General features: G+C 43.0%; 1 protein-coding gene across 2 annotated transcripts in view; it reads right to left on the minus strand.

The window, feature by feature from the left end:
• Positions 1 to 19739, minus strand: part of PRKDC (protein kinase, DNA-activated, catalytic subunit) — a 213971-nt gene that overhangs the window by 113288 nt on the left and 80944 nt on the right. For both annotated transcript variants that reach the window (XM_061598396.1, XM_061598388.1), the window contains exons 45-48: positions 17383 to 17455; positions 4201 to 4349; positions 2510 to 2647; positions 1321 to 1440 (exon numbers count right to left, since the gene is read on the minus strand). In XM_061598396.1, coding sequence (XP_061454380.1) covers positions 1321 to 1440; positions 2510 to 2647; positions 4201 to 4349; positions 17383 to 17455 — 480 coding nt within the window. The remainder of the gene's footprint in view (positions 1 to 1320; positions 1441 to 2509; positions 2648 to 4200; positions 4350 to 17382; positions 17456 to 19739) is intronic.

Below are 19739 nucleotides of genomic sequence, written 5' to 3' on the forward strand. Positions count from 1 at the left end.
AGGGACAGAGAAACCAGCAAAGATTATTTATTTATTTAGGCAAAGAGAGACGATCAAGTTAGTAAAAAGGAACAGCGAGGAAAAACAAAGTCACAGGAGAGACAACAAACTCCCAAGACAAGCTATGGAGAGCCAAGGCTGGGAGATCTGACCTAGGACAAAGGCAGGAATGGACTGGAGTAAAGCTAGAAGTAGGAGCTGAAGTCTTGATTCCTGTGCATTCCTGCCTTTGGACACCAGGTGGTGCTATAACCCATCTGTTATGGCATGATACCCAGGGAGAAGTGCTACTTTCATTCACCTGCACGTCTCAAAACTACAAGTCCTATCTTCATTGTGCAATACAACTGTATATGGAAGCAAGGGATTAGTACATCATCTTAAGTGCTATTTATTTATTTTATTGATAAAAGTATTTGTATATCACCATCTCATAAGAACATAAGAACATAAGAAGAGCCTGCTGGATCAGGCCAGTGGCCCATCTAGTCCAGCATCCTGTTCTCACAGTGCAAAATACAATAATACATAAATAAAACATGTAAAACCATTAAAACTGTACAAAATCATCATTAAAATGCCTGGCTAATCAAGACAATATTAAATAGCTATGTAGGCTAGGTGATATAAAAATCTTCAAGAGATGCCTGAAAGTCAAAAGCAGGGATGCCTGCTGAATCTCTGCTGGAAAAGTGTTTCACAACATGTGCCTGGCAACACTAAATGTTCAGTTCCTGTTTGAGGCCTCCGTATCACGGGGACAATAGCACTCCTCTGGACAATCTCACTGATCAAGCTGGGATATAAGGGTTCAGGTGGTCCTTATGGTATCCTGGACCCAAGTTTTTCAGGGCTTTAGGTATCAACACAAGACACTTGAAATTTGTCCAGTAACATTTGGGCAACAGTGGCAGATATTTTACCAGAGGTGTCGCATGCTGCTGGCGATCTACTCCCATCAACAATCTAGCCACTGCATTCCGCACTAGTTGAAGCTTCTGGACCAAGCCCAGGGCACGGACTACAGTGGCCAGGCTGCTAAAGAACACTCCTAGCCACAGAGATTACTCGGGCTTCTATTGACAAATATCTAGAAGTACACACCTGGTCCTTTAAAGGGAGTGCAACTCCATATATAACAGGCAACATTTCAAAAGTAACACAATCCCCACTTACGTTCATAAACTGCATATTCACCTGTACTAAAATACTGGAGAAAAGGATTTCTCTTCCCACAGTACACATGTACACCAAAGTTGTACAACAACCAGTGTCTATTTATAACAGCATTGTTACAGTTTCATAAAAAAACAGACTCACTTCTTCTGTATTCACAATAAGTTTTGCCACAAAGAGACGAATATTCAGTGGTACAGTTGGATTTCCCAGTTTGCTGTGCAGAAACTTCATCCATGGAGGAAGATCTGGCGAATCTGCACCCTAAAAGATTAGAAACACACATATCTTAAGTACATAAAAGATTATAAATACTCATCTTACTAAACTGCAGGAGTAATTAAAAGGCAATAAAACCACAGCACTCTCACATATAGATCAGCAATCAAAGAAGTAAAAATACAATCCTTTCTCAAATGTCACTAGTGGTACATCTCAACCCACTGGTGAAAAATTCCAGGGATACAGGTTCTTTTACAGGAAATATACAAATGTACTATACTGTACTGTATACAAATGTACTTGTGTTCATTTATATGCGAGATAATACATATAAATGAACACAAGTACTTTACTTAGTAAGAAATCCAACTTTCTCCCATACTGTTTGCTCCACAAACAATTTAAATCAAGGGTGGGGAATAGGATCCAGTTGGTGGGCCAGATCCTGAACTTTCCCATAGGCCACTTTGACAGGTGGGTAGGTTTGCCCATCTGTCAATCACCTGATGTCATCATGACATCCTGAGATTCAGTTTCAAAGGAAAAAATTGAGAGTACACTCTCAATCTTCCTTTGTAAGCACAGCTTGTACCTTTGCAGCCAGGCTTGAATTCCAACCAGGGATGCAAGTAAAGAATCAGGATCATGCTTAAAAATGCACTCCCAATTCTTTTTTCCTTTTAATCATGGCTTGAAGTTTCAAATCACAGCTTGAACTTTTCTGGTTTGCCCGAAGTTGCTTGGCAGGTCTCATTTTACCCAAAGGCTGGAGACTCCCACCACTGATTTAAATCAATAGAAGTTCTTAGACTTGTACTCTTATATGTCAGTTTCTTTCATACACTATTCATCTGGTTGAGGTGTTTCCTAATGTTACCTGGGTATAAACCATGGACAGAACAAGAACTTGCAGAATACAGAGTACTTGCAATCAGAAAGTAACACACAATGTTGAAGTCTTCACAAGGCAGAAAACTTTCACCTAGCAAATGTGCTGAATTTTCAAAGCATTTACTTGACAAGCCATCAACATTTTTCTGAATAATGAAATCTAGAAATGCCTAGGAAAAAGATGTATATTAACAACATATAAAGCTACACCGATACTTACCTTTTCTCCTGTGGGTGTGATGTTATTTCTGTGCATATGTTTGATCAGGGTTGTCATAGAGGCCATACATTCATGCTGGTTGAGCTCATCCATTTCCAACTCCATAACATCATCTGAAACTATAGATTCTGCGGCCTCCTTTTTAAACAAGCAAGAACTGGCAATTAGTTCTGAAGATGACGTGCTTTTTAAAGTGGTTAAACATAAATTATATTTCACCCCTCGTTTTATTTTCATATCGTTTTCCTACAATAAGTGTTTAGCAATAACCAAAAATATATGGGACCCTAAACATTTATATATCCTCTACAGTAGCCTTTCTTAATCTTTGAGTCCCCAGATGTTGCTGGACTACCAATTTCCATCATTTCTGACCATTTGCCATGCTGGCTAGAGCTGATGGAAGCTGCAGTCCACTAACACCTACAGACCCAAAGGCTGTGAAATATTGCATAGCTCTGTATGGTTAAACAGGCCAGAACTGTAATATCTGAAAGTTTATGGTGATCTTTTAGCACAAAGACGGCAGTTGTATCTGCAATTTTTAAAAGGTTATGGTGGCAAAATGACCAGGTTTAAACAAGACAAAAGCTCTATAAGAATCACTTTTTTAGTATAAAGCAATATACAAGTCTAATAAATCAAATCAGTCCATGTGCCATGTGTCTAGTCTTTCATTTAAACTGGATCTTCAGCCATTACATATTAGCACACCGTGATACTTGCCCAAATCATGGATTCTTCGGCATGCTAATATTGCACTCACAGGTGAAATGGCGGACTTGGTTTAAATGAAATGCCAGTTTCACGGAAAGCTGCAACTAATACTTATTCAAGACAACAGCAAATACAGTATGAAGGAACAAGAAAATTTAAACTGAAAGTCTTCAAATTTACTTTCTGTAACAAAGACTATATTTTTTAGTCCTAATAAGTTGATGATGATAAATAATAATAATGTATTATTATTAAATTTACATGCCGCCCTTCCTCCCAAGGGAGACCAGGATGGCACACACAAAAATTAAAAACAAAGCATTCTAAAAACAATTAAAAACATTCTAAAAACATTTACAGTTAAAACATTTTAAAAAACAATTGCAGACATAAAAACATTCAATGAGTTGTGCTGAACATGGATATATCTCTGGGAAAGTGAGCACCTATCTAAATGCTCCAAAGTAAATTATCCAATCTTCAGAAACAGGGCTAAGTGGTGTGAATAGATTTTGGTAAGGGATATTTACCATAAATTAGCAAAAACACACTTAATTTTCACACCAGTTTAGGCTGTATTGTTGGTTCAAGTAACTTTGGCACTTGGCTCCTGTAGGTAAAACAGTTTCACTCCCTAGGTAGGAGGATTTTTTCTCAATGGGTGTTCCTATGGGCCAGGAGATGAAGGCTACTTCCCCCAGTATTTACCCCACAATCACACCACTTGTATTTGAATAATATATTGTTTTTAAAAATTAGATTTAGCTTGACAACAAGCTACACAGATAAACTTTGCTGACATTAGTTTCAATGCTGTATTAGCTTGGGGGCAATTACAGTAAACATTGCTAAATTAATGTTTTGGGGGTTTTGTTTTTCAAATCTGAAGCCCATTAAAGCAAGGAAACCTAACACATGTCGAAGTATGTATATAAAAAGCTACTTGTAGTTTTCATACACGATATACAAGTTACCTTTCTCCTAAAGCGAGAACCAGAAGTAATATGATCTTGTGAGTTATATGAAAAACTCTGTACTCCGGTTGAGAAATCAAATTGGCTCATTTCCTCACTCAGACTGCTATCTGCCATGTATGATGCAGAAGCTAAATAGTGCGGCTCAACTAAAAGAGAAAGGTATAATCTGGTTATTCTATCAACACACTGAAAAGCTGGTTACTTAACAAAATAATAGAATTATTACTACATAAATATCTATTCACTAATAGGCCAAAAACCCTTGTGGTTTAAGAATGTATCTATAGCCAACAGATTGTTTCTATTAAACTTTAAAAAGCAGGGAAATTGGGCAGCTGAAGTGAATGCACCTGACCTCCTCTCTGAGATATTGTACTGCCTTATAAATTCGTATCCCCTCTAGGATGCATACTTTAACGTGGTGAGGGGGTTTGAGAGTGTTGAAGACACTGAGAGCCATCAAGAGTCTAGATAAGCGATTTTCAACCGCTGTGCCGCGGCACATTGGTGTGCTGCGAATGGTCCGCAGGTGTGCTGTGGGAGCTTGCTCATACGAGAACGTGATGGGCAGTCAGAGCGCAGGCAAGAGCTCCATCCTCGAGAACTTCATCGGCCGGTTGGTCAGTCAGTTGTTCGTGGGGATGGGGGAAGAGACTCTTCAGCTGCGTGCCTGAGTGGCTTCCTTGTGCTGCCGTCCGCCCATCAGCTGTGCGCAATCTAATGTTAGGCGGGAGGTTTGAATCCCCAAAGAGCAGGGGATTCAAACCTCCCGCCTAAAATTAGATTGCGCACAGCTGATGGGCAGACGGCAACACAAGGAAGCACTCAGGCACGCAACCGAAGAGCGGGAGATTCCCCAAGAGCGGGAAAAACCCCTGCCGCAGCCCAGCTTCTCTGTATCGCCAAGCGTGAGCCCCCCAAAGCGCGGGGCCCAGGGCAACTGCTCCGCTTCCTGATGCCTAGGGGCGGCTCTGGTCGCGGGTGATTTTCATAGGTAGTCTTATGAATGGTGGAATGTGACGTTCTCTCCCCACCTTCCGTAGTTGATATGGATGACTACTTCGATGTGCGTTCTCATTGTCCAGTCCAGTAGATGCATGGGGGGTGTTGTCACGAAGAGTTCACGTGGTTTTCCTACCCTTCCTCCTTCCATACTCACAGCTCAGACTCTGTGCTGTTAGCTACTCTGCCAATGTCTATTCTAGGGTAAATTACAGGGCTGTACTAGAAGTAACCTTTGTGCATCTACTCTTGTTGCCATTATTATTATTATTATTATTATTATTATTATTACTACTGCGATTAGGATTTCATATCCAGCATTACAATAATATATTGTTACAACAGTATAAAAACACAGTATTAAAATCAGTTAAAATAAATAACAATTTAGTAGGTGGTCTTTCCTAGGTGGTCTTGGCCTGGTTTATACGTTTGTCAGTCCTTTTTGCATAAAAGCTCAGCTTACTTGGGGTGTTGCTGCATGAGAAAAGTCTCAAACTACCAGACTGTCAAAAATGTCAAGATAAATAGTTTGTTATTTCTATTTTGTTTTAGTTATTTTGTTATTTCTGAATGTAGTTCTTTTCTTTTTTTTCAGGACTTATTAGACATGGATAGATTTTTAATTAAAAAACGTAAGTTGGACACGTCCTAAGTGTGTTGTTTGCGGTGAGAAACTGGCAAACCAAGCTATGGTTCCAAGTAAGCTGAAAAGACACCTTCACACAAAGCACTCACATTTATGCGAGAAACCAATTGATTATTTTAAAAGGGTTATAGCTGATCAAACACATCAGGCTAAACAATTTACCAAAATCACAACTATTTCTGACAAAGCTCAAGAAGCAAGCTATGCCATTGCCGAAATCGTGGCAAAAAAGATGAAATCTCATACAATTGCTGAGTCAGTAATTTTACCAGCATGCTGTAAAATTGTAAATATCATGTTTGGTGAAACATATGAAAAAAAGATCTTGAAAATCCCTATGTCAGATAACACTGTTAGTCGGTATATACAGGACATGTCTCAAGACATTGAGTCACAAGTGATAGCTAACATTAAAGAAGTCGATTTCTTTGCTATCCAGTTGGACGAGTCAACTGACATCACTGGAAAAGCTCAACTCCTAGCATTCGTCAGGTTTGTTTTTAATGGAGACATCGTTGAACAATTGTTATTTTGCAAATCACTTCCAGAAATAACAAGAGGCCAAGACATTTTTGATGTTGTCAACATCTATTTCAATTCTCACGATTTGTCATGGAAATCATGCATCAGCATCTGCACAGACGGTGCTCCTTCTATGTCGGAAAGCCTAAGAGGATTCGTCGCACTGGCCAAACAAAGGAACCCTGGCAAACAGTGGTTTTTACACACTGTTTCCTGCACAGAGAGGCCCTCATTTCAAAATTAGTACTACCTGAACTCCAAAAAGTACTGGCTGAGACGATCAAAATGGTTAACTACATCAAGAGTATGCCATTAAAATCGAGGTTGTTTTCAGTACTGTGTTCTGCCATGGAAACTGCTCACACACAACTTCTGCTGCACATGGAAGTGAGATGGTGATCTCGAGGGTGGGTGCTTTCAAGGTTGTATGAACTGAGGGAAGAGCTTCTAATTTTTTTTATGTCAGAAGAGTCTGAGCTGGCTGACCTGCTTAGTGATGAGACCTGGTGCAATAAAGTTACATTCCTAGATGACATTTTCCAAGCTTTGAACACTCTTACTTGTACTGACAAAGTTATCTCCTTTAAGGAAAAACTAACACTGTGGGGAGCCAGAATCAAAAAAGAGAACAAAGTTGAAATGTTTGAAATGACAAAAAGTTGCAGACTGGAAAAAAATCTTGTCGATTTAACTCTACAAAGTTTGTCACTGCTGAGTAAAAACATTGAAAAGTATTTCCCGTCACTTGATGTATCTTCCTTGGACTGGGTGAGAGATCCATTTGTGTTAAGTGTGTGCAAGTCAGCAGAATTAACTGTTGCAGAAGAAGATTAGCTGATGGAAATCAGAAATAATAGAGGACTGAAAGTGAAACACTCATCAACAGATACGGCCTCATACTGGTTGTCTCTCCGAGAGGAATACCCCATCATCACAAAGATGGCGATGAAAGCACTTCTTCCTTTCTCAACATCTTATCTCTGAGAGGCTGGTTGCTCTGCTATGAACACAATGAAGAGCAAGAACAGGTCACGGCTTCAAACACTGGAGGGATTGAGAATATGCTTGTCAACCATCTGCCCTCAGACAAGGGAAATCATGAAAAATCACCAAGCACAGATTTCCCACTGATTTTTTTTTAAAAAAAATAACACGATTAAAATTTTAGTTATTGAACTTTAAACACAATCTTAAAAAACTGATGGTGTGCCTTGACAATTTTAGTGCCTTGTCAGTGTGCCGTGAGATAAAAAAGGTTGAAAGTCACTGGTCTAGACCAAGAGGCTAGACTCCTAGCAGGGGCAACCAAGGCAGAATGGTCAAAGCTGAGACACCAGACTAAGATGCATCCAAACTCAGAGGAAGGCAATGGTAAACCACCTCTGAATACCTCTTACCACAAAAACCCTAGGAACAGAGTATCCAAAATGCAACACGAGATAGTGGTGGAAGATGAGACCCCCCAGGTCAGAAGGCACTCACCGAGCTACTGGGGGAGAACAAAGGACAAGGACAAGTAGCACTGTGACTAATGACGCAGCTGGGTCAAAGCCAAAAGGAAGCCCAGAGGCTGATGTGCACAGATGCGAAAGGAGAGTCCGGAGTTGTACGATGCACACAATAGGAACATGGAATGTGAGAAGCATGAACCAGGGAAAGTTAGAAATTGTCAAGCAAGAAATGGAACGTATCAACATTACAATACTTGGCATGAGTGAATTAAAATGGATGGGAATGGGTCATTTTCAGTCAGGCAACTACAAAATATTTTAATGCAGGAAATGACAAATTAAGAAGAAATAGGGTTGCTTTAATAGTGAGAAGTGATATAGCAAAAGCAATTAGGAGCAACAATGTAAGGTCTGAGCGAGTGATATCAATGAGATGAGACATTTGGTCTTACCGTGAAATCGGTCTTCTCTGTGCATGTCAAAGATGATATCAGGTGGGGTAATTAGCTCCATCTAGTGGTTGAAGGCAAAAGAGTACTGCTGACGTTTTATTGTAGGTCCCTTCCTGGTCTGTGCCTGCTCCGTGCTCAGTTTTCAATGACAAGCCCATATGAACAAGACCAAAAAACACCACAAAGAAGACAAGACAACAGTACTCATACACTCTCTGCTCAAGGTCTAATAGTGCTTGTAAAGGCAGCCCAGCCTTCATAGGGAGTGGCCCTGATATCATCTTTGACATGCACAGAGAAGACCGATTTCACGGTAAGACCAAATGTCTCTTCTCCTGTGCATGGAAAGATGATATCAGGTGGGACATACCAAAGCTGACCCATGTAGGGTGGGAATACTGCTGGGCTGTGACTACTATTGATCTGTGAGGACGTGCTGTAGCACCCTCCTCCCGAAGGCTGCCTCAGCTGAAGCATAGGAGTCTATTTTATAATGTTTAATGAAAGTATTGGGAGTGGACCAAGTGGCTGCCCTACAAATCTCCGCTAGAGGGGCATTGTGGGAAAAGGCCGCTGATGTGGTCGCTGCCCTGGTCGAGTGAGCTACTATTCCGGTACGATGGGCTAATCTTAGAGAGGCATATGCCAATGATATGCACACCTTGATCCACCTGGCTAGCGTAGACGTGGTCACCTTATTCCCCAGGGATGTTGGGTGAAAGGAGACAAACAAATTATCTGTTTTCCGAATTGGCTTTGTCTTGGAAATATAAACTTTAAGGGCTCGTCTCACGTCAAGAGAGTGCCAGGCTTTCTCTAAAGGGTGGACAGGATTCGGACAGAAGGATGGCAATACCAGCTCTTGCTGGCAATGGAAGGTAGACAACACTTTGGGATGAAAGGAAGGGACAGTACGTAGGACTACTCTATCCTTATGAAATACACAAAAATTCTTATGGACAGACAGGGCATTCAATTCAGACACTCTACGGGCCGAAGTAATGCCAGCAGAAACAAGACCTTAAAGGACAGAAGACGGAGGGAAACTTGACTCAGAGGTTCAAACGGAGGTCTTTGAAGGGCTGTCAAAACTTTATGTAGGTCCCAAGTTGGGTAGCGATGCACCGTAGGTGGTGCTGTTATCGTTGCTCCCCTGAGGAAACATTTGACGAAAGGGTGAGACCCAATTGGATTATCCAGGGATCTGGAGAGAATTGCCGATAAGGCTGAAACTTGGCGCCTCAGGGTGTTAGGTCTGAGACCCAAAGATAAGTCGTCTTGCAGAAAAGACAGGATCTCATTGACCCCCGCTTTCCGAGGAAGAATTCCTTTCTTCCGTGACCAGGATGAGAAGGTCTTCCATGTGCTTTCATAAATTCTGAGTGTGGATGTGCGTCTAAAAGCCATCATGGTTTCCAATACTTGGGGAGAGATGCCTTTTTTCAAGAGTCTCTTCCGTTCAAGTTCCATACATGAAGCGCCAACCACTCTGGGTCCGGGTGGCGGAGCTGTCCCTGAGATAACAGGTCCCTTCTCACTGGAATTTTCTATGGTGGTTCCACCGACAGGTCGAGGAGGTCTGGAAACCAAGGTCTCCTTGGCCACCATGGAGCCACCAACAGAACCGCTGACCTCTCGGCACGAAGTTTTTTGATCACCCTGGGGATAACTGGAATTGGAGAAAAGGCATATAGTCTGCCCAGAGGCCACCGAGAAGTTAACGCATCTATCCCCTCCGCGCCTGGTGTCGCATACCGGGAGAAGAACCTCTTCACCTGCCGATTGTGACTGGTGGCAAACAGGTCTACCTGAATGTGGCCAAAACGTTCCACTATCTGACAAAAGGCCTCTGGGTGAAGTCTCCATTCTCCTTGAATCAGCTTCTCCCGACTGAGCCAGTTGGCTTGGCTGTTGTCCTCCCCTTGAGATACTGTGCCGCTATTGAGTCGACATTGTTCTCCGCTCACTGGAAGAGAAAGGCTTCCTTCTGAAGAAGCAGGGAGCGTGTGCCCCCCTGACGGTTTAAATAAGATTTGGCCAACACGTTGTCTGTTCTGATAAGCACCGCCCCTAACTGTCTGGTGCTCGCGAAGTGTCTGAGGGCCAGACGAACTGCACGTAGTTCGAGCAGGTTGATTGGCAGTGTGGATTCCTGAGACGACCACATGCCTTGAATCATCTGCCCATCGCATATGGCTCCCCATCCTGATAGGCTGGCATCCGATGTTATCAGGGTGTGCAGTGGATCCTGGAAAGGAACTCCTCGCTCCAGGTTGGGCTCGAGGGTCCACCAGAACAGAGACTGCCGAACCTCTGGCGACAGAGTTACCCTGCGGTGGTGTCTGGATGCTATGTCATTTTGGAAGGGCAGGAGCGCCCACTGAAGTGTGCGGGAATGATGACGTGCCCATGGCATCATTTGGAACATGGATACCATCAAACCCAGAAGTGCTGCCAACTCCATCAGGTCCGTTGAGGGGGAGGATAGGACATCCAACGCTACTTTGCGAATCTTGTTGATCCTTTCTTGGGACAACGTGATGAGGCCGTGTTGTGAGTCTATAGTCGCTCCCAAATGTGTAATGCGTCTGGATGGAAAGAGATGGCTCTTGGCCTCGTTGATCAGGAAGCCATGGTCTTTTAGACAGGTCAGGATGACATGGAGGTCCTCCCATGCCTTGTGCAATGATGGTGAGCGGATTTGAAAATCGTCCAGATAAGGAAAGATATGAATCCCCAGAGTCCTGAGGTGTGCCACCAGGGCAACCACGATCTTCGTGAATGCCCTGGGAGCAGACGACAGGCCAAAGGGCATAGCCCTGAATTGATAATGGTCTTGTCCCACCGCGAACTGAAGGTACCTTCTGTGAGGGGGAGATTGGTATGTGAAGGTAGGCCTCCTTCAGGTCGATAGAAGAGAGAAAGTCCCCTAGCCTCAGCGCTTCTTTGATTGAAAGTAAGGTGTCCATACGAAATTTGCGGTATTTTATGAAGCAATTTAGACCCTTGAGGTCTAGCACCGGCCTGGACAAACCGTCTTTTTTCTTGACGGTGAAGAACAGAGAGTAATTTCCCAGGAATCTCTCTCCTGGTGGGACCTTCTCGATGGCTGCCATGCGTAGGAGATGGGAAACTGACTGTAAAACTTTGCCCCTCTTGTGTGGATTTGCTGATAGAGGGAATGGAATGAATCTCGCCGGGGGGGGTGGAAGAAAATTCCAGGAGAAGGCCGTATCTAAGGGTGCGTAGGACCCACTGATCGGAGGATAAGTCCTTCCATCGGTGAGCAAAATGTTGGAGACGGCCTCCCACCGGCGAGGCGGAGGCGTCAGAACTGACCCGTTTCCACATGACTGGGATGCAAAGCCCGATCAACCAGGAAGGTGCTGCTGGGACTTAAGCTGGCTGCACTGTCTGTTCCAGAAGGGACGGCTGGAGCGGGTGTCCTTCTGTCTTCCAAAGGGACGTGAGCCCCGAAAGGACTGCACCAAATTATAAGGATGGAATGAGCGACGAAAGGTTCTTCCGTCATCCCTTTTTCTGGTGGATGGCATGGACTTTTTCTTTTCCTTAGTTTCCAAGACATTAGCGAGGGCAGTGTCCCCAAATAATTTGCCTCCTACGTAGGGTTCTGAGGCAAGATTCGAACGAGCTGCTGGGTCTGCCTCCCAATGTCGAAGCCAAAGGGTTCTTCGCGTGAAGATCCCTGCTGTCAGTGACCTTGCTGCAAACTGCATGGCATCCATAGATGCATCTGCCATGAAGGTAACTGCTCGAGAGACCTTCAGCAGAGATTTGCGCACCCGGGCTGCATCTTGCTGTGGGCCATCCAGCAGATCTTCCAACCAAAGAAGGGAGGCTCAAGCAAACACCAAGGAGGCTGCTGCTGCCCTGATTGATAGCACACTAGCCTCGTGCACCCTTCTAAGCCCCTGGTCCATCTTGCGCTCAGTGGTATCCTTAAGGTGCGCATCTGAGTCTTTCGGATTCAATGATAGGTTTAGCAGATTGACTATAGGCTCGTCTATGAGTGGGACCTTCAGCTGATCCATGATTGGTTGTTCCAGCTTATAATATTTATTGGCTAAGGAAATCTATTTTTTGAATTGCAAAGGAATGTCGAATTCTGATTTGAGCACCTTCGGGAGAAGAGAAGGAAGCTTCAACACTCTAGACCTAGGTTTTGGATCTGGACATACCGCTGAGACTCTCGAGGAGGATGGAGTAGGAGAATCCTCTGCAGAGGTGAGGGTAAGGGCTTCCATCGCCTTGCATAGCAGAGGAAGGAAATGAGGCTCTTGAAATATCCTAGTACATAAAATCTCCTCAGATTCTGACTCCCCACTCCATTTCTCTTCATCCAAGACAATCAAGTCATGTTCTGTGTCTATAAGCTCCTGCTCTGGGGGCTGAAGGTGCCTGCCTTGAGATGCCGCATAGGGATCTGGAGATGTGCGGCTGGGCGAAGGGCGTGGATTTGCCCTCAAGTGATCTGCAGGTGGGTTCCGTGAGGGCTGTGGGCCCGATGTAGCTTGAGAAGACAAATCTCTAGCCAGATCCATTAACAGGGCATCCCTAAGCTGCTCCTTCAGTTGTTGAACTGAATGTGCTGATAAGTGTAACTGTATAGGGCGAGCCTGAGTGTGGGATGAGTGGAGCCTGTGCCCTTCAGCATCTTGGATCTGTTGGACAGGGATTGGCTCCTCCAAAAACCCTGTAAAGGCCTCAGGAGAGGAGGTGGTAGAAAAAATAGCACCCAAGGAAGGGTGAGACTGGCTGCCTTCCTCATCAGACAGGGGTTCCAGGTCCCTCTGATCCCTTGTATGGTGGACAGGACCCTGATTGTCTCTACAGGTTCCCTTATATGGGATAGGCAACCTGCCTTCCGTAGCCACCCTGCCCGCCAGAACCTGAGCCTCAGCCACCTCGTGCCTGACGGTAGAGGGGCGGGCCACTGCCATATCTGCATGATCCCCTGAAGACTGCGACTGCCCTGAACCCAGGGTGGGAAGGGGCTCTGATGCTGCACCTATTGCAGGCATGCGGGGGAGCAGCTTCAACCCCTTCAAGAGGTGTTTCATCTTGTGTGTGGCTTTCCCCATCGCGGGCACACACTGCAGGACTCATAGGGTTAATAAAGGAAAGACTCTCGCTGGCGGTGAGTAACCGCGCTGTCTTGGTAAAGGGCTGGGAAGCAGAGAAAACCAGCAGCGGCTGTAGTCGTCCTCCCTACTGCAATTGTGCGTCTGCCCCCCCCCACTGCTATAGAGCGGGGAAAACGAAAGCCGCTCACAAAAGGAGCGTGAAAAAACTAGGTGCCGGCTTGGACACTGAGCCCCAGGGAAGCCGTCTCCAAACTAAAGCTGCCGACGCTGTTGCTAGCTCTCCAAGGAGAAACGGCAGCAAACTCGGCTGGAGAGGGAGCCTGAAGAGGCCAACGGCCCCAGGAGCCGCGGGGAGGGGCTAGTCGCTCCTCGCCACGGAGAAAGGCTTCGAGGGAAAGACACAAGGAACTGTTTTTTTTTTTTAACTTTTTTTAGAAGGGAGAGGAATAAAAACACATGGAGGGAAAGAACAACAGTAAAATGACACATGAAACCTAAACAAACAAACAACACAAGCCTGAACCAACAGAGACAGAGAGGATCCAACCACTTTCATGTAAAGGCAAAAGAGAAAACTGAGCACGGAGCAGGCGCAGACCAGGAAGGGATCTACAATAAAACGTCAGCAGTACTCTTTTGCCTTCAACCACTAGGTGGAGCTAATTCCCCCACCTGATATCTTTCCATGCACAGGAGAATAAACAGGAAACCAATTAACATAACCATCATCCAAGTCTACGCTCCAAAGGCAAATGCAGAAGAAGAGAAATTGCAGAGATTTTACATAGCAGTACAGGAGGAAATTGATCATATACCAAAACAAGATGTTCTGATAATCATGGGGGACTGGAATGCAAAAGTAGGGAACAGAAAAGAACTAGGAATTGTGGGGAAATGGGGCTTAGGAGACAGAAATGAAGCAGGAGAAAGACTTATTGAATTCTGTGAAGCCAATAATTTGTTTCTTGCAAACACATTTTTTGAGCAACTGAAAAGACGACTGTACATGTGGACATCACCAAATGGTCAATATAGGAGTCAAATTGATTATATAATTGGTAATAGAAGATGGAGATGTTCCATACTTTCTGTGAAAACAAGACCAGGAGCATACTGCGGTACAGATCATGAACTGCTAATATCAAAAATCAGAGTAAAGCTAAAGAACAACAAAGCAATCATAATGGCAAAATACAATTTAAGTAACATCCCAGAAGAATATAAAGATCAAATAAGGAACAGATTTGAGGCTTTAAACATAGTTAACAGAGAACCAGAAGAACTATGGAGTGAAGTCAGAGACATTATCAGGGAAGAATGCAAAAAGACAATACGTCTAGTTAAAAAGAGAGAAAGACCTCAATGGATGACTGAAGAAACTTTTAAAATGGTTAAAGAGAGAAGGAAAGCAAAAGCAAAAGGAGACAGAAACACAGTCAGAACCCTAAATGCAACAATACAGTAACTAGTATGTAGGGACAATGAGAACTATTACAATAGTTATTGTATAGAAAATGAAGAAGACAACAAAAAGGGAAGAACAAGAGCCCTATTCCAAAAGATTAGAGAAATGAAAGGGGAATTTAAGCCATGAGTAGGGATGTTAATAATCAACAGGGGAACACACTGACTGACGGAGATGAAATAAAAGGAATATGGAAGCAATACACTGAAGAACTCTGTAAAGGAGATGCAAGGATGACAGATTCATTCATGGAGGAACCATATAACGAAGAACCAGAAATTTTAGAACGTGAGGTGAAAGCTGCTTTTAAAATTCTTGGAAGAAACAAATCACCATGAACAGATGGCATACCAATAGAGTTGCTACAAGCTACTGAGACTGAATCTGTCCAAATTTTGACACAAATTTGTCAAGAAATATGGAAAACTAAACAATGGCCCACAGACTGGAAGCATTCAATATACATCCCAATTCCAAACAAAGGGGATCCCAGGGAATGCAGTAATTATCAAACTATTGCCTTAATAGCACATGCAAGTAAAGTAATGCTCAAGGTTCTACAACAAAAGCTCTCACCATATATGGAGCAAGAATGTCCAAGCTGGATTTAGAAAGGGAAGAGGCACCAGAGATCATATCGCAAACATATGTTGGATAATGGAACGGACCAAGGAATTTCAGAACGAAATCACCCTGTGCTTTATAGATTACATCAAAGCCTTTGACTGTGTAGATCATGAAAAACTATGGAATGCTTTAAAAGAAATGGGGGTGCCACACCATCTGATTGTCCTGATCTGAAACCTATACTCTGCACAAGAGGCTACTGTTAGGACAGAATATGGAGAAACCAATTGGTTTCTAATCGGAAAGGGTGTGAGACAGGGGTGTATTTCATCACCCTATTTGTTTAATCTATACATAGAACATATCATACGGAAAGCGGGATTGGACCAAGATGAAGGAGGTGTGAAAATTGGAGGGGAAAATATCAATAATTTAAGATATGCAGACAATACCATACTACTAGCAGAAACCAGTAATGATTTAAAACTAATGCTGATGAAAGTTAAAGAGGAAAGCACAAAAGCAGGACTACAGCTGAACGTCAAAAAGACTAAAGTAATGACAATAGAAGTTTTATGTAACTTTAAAGTTGACAATGAGGACATTGAACTTGTCAAGGATTATCAATACCTCGGCACAGTCATTAACCAAAATGGAGACTATAGTCAAGAAATCAGAAGAAGACGGGAGGGCAGCTATGAGAGAACTAGAAAAGGTCCTCAAATGTAAAGATGTATTACTGAACACTAAAGTCAGGATCATTCAGACCATGATATTCCCGATCTCTATGTATGGATGTGAAAGTTGGACAGTGAAAAAAGTGGGTAACAGAAAAATCAACTCATTTGAAATATGATGTTGGAGGAGAGCTTTGCACATACCATGGACTGCAAAAAAGACAAATAATTGGGTGTTAGAACAAATTAAACCAGAACTGTCAGTAGAAGCTAAAATGATGAAACTGAGGTTATCATACTTTGGACACATCATGAGAAGACATGATTCACTAGAAAAGACAATAATGCTGGGAAAAACAGAAGGGAGTGGAAAAAGAGGAAGGCCAAACAAGAGATGAATTGTTTCCATAAAGGAAGCCACAGACCTGAACTTACAAGATCTGAACAGGGTGGTTCATGACAGATGCTCTTGGAAGTTACTGATTCATAGGGTCGCCATAAGTCATAATCGACTTGAAGGCACGTAACAACAATAAATTCATAAAAATGCAAACACAATTTGCGTTGGTCTCTCACAGCCCACCTGTCAATCATGTGACTGACAGGCATCTGTCAAAATCCCTTGCAGGGGTTCCCAAGCGCCCACTGCTACTATCCAAGAAAGAAGCTCTTCTAATGCTTCACACAGCAGTAGCAGGCACTTGGGAACCTTGCTGACTTCCTACTCTCCCTTATGCCACCACCAGCAACAAGAGGGGGATGAAGGAGAGAAAGAAAGCTTCTTTCTCTCCTTTGTCCCCCCACTCCAGAAGATTAAGAAGACAAAACTTGCTGCTGTTGTGGGAAGTGCCAGAATTTTTTTTCTGGTGCTCTACACAGCAGCTGAAAGTGCTTGGGAACCCCACTGGCTTCCTTCTCTCCCTTCACACACCACCCAAAGAGAAGGAAAAGGTTTTTCAGCTTTCCTCCCTTCCTGCTTTAAGTTCCCTCCCACTTCATTCCCAATGTCAGGAAGTTAATGGGGGAAAGAGGGAGATTTGGAAAAGACTTTAAGATAGCTCCCATCCTCCTGTTTGAGCAAACAGGAGTGGAGGAGCTGTCTTAAAGCTTTTGCAGAAGTCTCTTTGTAGTAGTGTGCTCAGTATAGCTTGAGGAAAATGGCATCATGAGCATAACTGGACCCTTTGCGGGGCTGTGATTGGCCCAGAGACCAGAGGTTCCCCAGCCCTGATGTAAATCATTATCAATACAGGTTTGTTTATTTTTTTAACAGCAGCAAATAATTATACCTGAATCCTCTGTTGTTGCTACTCTGGCTTCTTTCCTAATGGCAATGTACTGCTTCTTTCTTTCCAGAGGAACCTAAAATATAAAAAAAGTTTTCAATTCTGCTTGTTTGAATAATATGTAGTCCTACAAAATCTAGAGAGATCTAAAAGAATTCAAAAAATAAAATACAGAAAATATGTGGGCAGCTTTGCTGCAGACAAAGGATGAATGGTGCCGTTCTGCTCCCAGGAGGACTTCTGATCTAGGAGGAGGAGAGACAATTATTTGATTCGCCATTGCCCTGAAGCCCCTGCTTCCATTGTTCTAGAGCAGCCTTTCCCAACCAGTGTGCCTCCAGATGTTGTTGGACCACAACTCCCTTCAGCCTCAGCCAGCATTGCCAATGGTCAGGAAAGATGCGAGTTGTGGTCCAACAACATCTGGAGGCACACTGGTTGGGAAAGGCTGTTCTAGAGGATCTCCCAACCCCCTGGAACAGGTTGGGGAGGTGCACCAGAAAGGGAGAAATCAGTAAAAATTGCCTTTCCTTCTCTTACAATACCTTCCTCTTTCAACAAGCCTTTTAAGTTGAGACCTTATCCCAGTCTGTGTCTGTGTTGCAATTGCTTTTTAATATGTTTTTAAAACTTTTTTTAAACCAATGTTTTTAACCTTTTTTTAAAAAAAGTCTTGAAAGCTTTTTTTAAAAAAGTTTTCAAAGATGTTTTGTTTTAATGTATTTTAAAGTCTGTTTTTATGATGTTTAAAGTGTTTTTGGTGCTTTTGTTTGCTGCCCTGGGCTCCTGCTGGGAGGAAGAGTGGGATATAAATCAAATAATAAATTAATAAATAAAAATTACCAGATGCCTCTACTGTGTCAATTTCACACAATAAAAAATCACCACTGGACACCCACAAGCCTATTGCCCTCCAACGGTTGTTGTCCTACAACTTCCATCATCACTGATCACTGGCCATGGACACCCCTGTTCTAAAGGAACTTTCTGAAGTGTGACCATTATTCTCTTCCCTGCCTATCAGATAAAAACTTTGGAGTTATTTTAGATAACTTCCTTTTGTTTCTTCATATGCATTACCTGTTGATAAGTCAATATTGCTTTCTCTTTGATACTCACAAAATTCACCCCTTCCTTTCTGTATGTTATATAAATAACTTCACCCATATTTTGGTCACTTTTCATTTCAGTTATTGTACTCGTATGTCAACTTCTCTCCTCTCAATAAAACCCTCGTTGCTACTATGATCACATTCCCCTTTTATGTATTTATTTGTGAGAGGAATTTATGCCACATCTTTCCATGTTGGTTTACAAAATTTAAACACACAAACAATTTTTAGAACATACAAAAATCAGTAAGACTACTAGAGAGCAGCATAAAAGCAAAGTCTGTCAAGATAAAACAGATCAAATTGAATTAAGAGGCCTGTGAAGATACCAAAATGACATCAGGGTAGACAGTGGCAAGTCTCATGGAGAATGTATTCCACAATCAGAGTGGCACCACCGAGAAGGCCCTTACCCAGTAGCCATCTGCTGTACTGTAGATGGCAGGGGCCTCTGATGAGGATCTTTATGTAAGAACAGGCACTTGTAGGTCATGGTACTTGAAAGATCTCCTAAGACTTAAGGGCAATAAAGGTCAAAAGACGTACTTTGAATTGAGCCCAAAGATGGACCAGGACCCAGAGCACTTGATATAGCATTGGCATGATACAATTGTAATACCCAGACCCAACTTACCAACTGTACTCCAAAATAACTGCAATTTCTCAACAGTCAAAGGCAGGCCCACATACAGTATAACACATCATTCATTACAACAATCTAATCTGGAGGTTGCTAGAGAATGGATAACTGAATACAGGCTACTTTAGGTAGAATCACAGCTGGTGCATCAGTCTAATCTGCTAAATGGCACTTACGAACCATGGAGGCAACCTACAACTTCAGTATCAGATGGATAAGGAGCACCCTCAGGCAGCCAACCTGTTCTGTCAAAAGGGGTGCAGACCCACACAAAATACAGTGAACACCACTGACTAAGGCAGACTATCTATCCATCAACAGCATTTTCATTTTGCCTGGACTGATCCCATAGCATTAAATCTCTGCAATGTTTTCCTATCACTTTCTGTCTTCACGAGAAGGTCCTCTCCATGCCTTTGCCCATATTCTGTGGTCCTCCAGATGCTGTTGGACTACAATCATCATCACTGATAATCTGCCACGCTGGCTGGTGTTGATGGCCACAGGTTCCCATCTCTGCTGTTATTTTCCCCTCAGTGCAAACACATGTGTTAATAGCTTTGGTCGCATTTTCTTACAAGTGTGTTTTCTGCCTGCTTTTTTATTTC

This window comes from Rhineura floridana, chromosome 1 (assembly GCF_030035675.1).
Source record: "Rhineura floridana isolate rRhiFlo1 chromosome 1, rRhiFlo1.hap2, whole genome shotgun sequence".
In the NCBI taxonomy this organism is placed as follows: domain Eukaryota; kingdom Metazoa; phylum Chordata; class Lepidosauria; order Squamata; family Rhineuridae; genus Rhineura; species Rhineura floridana.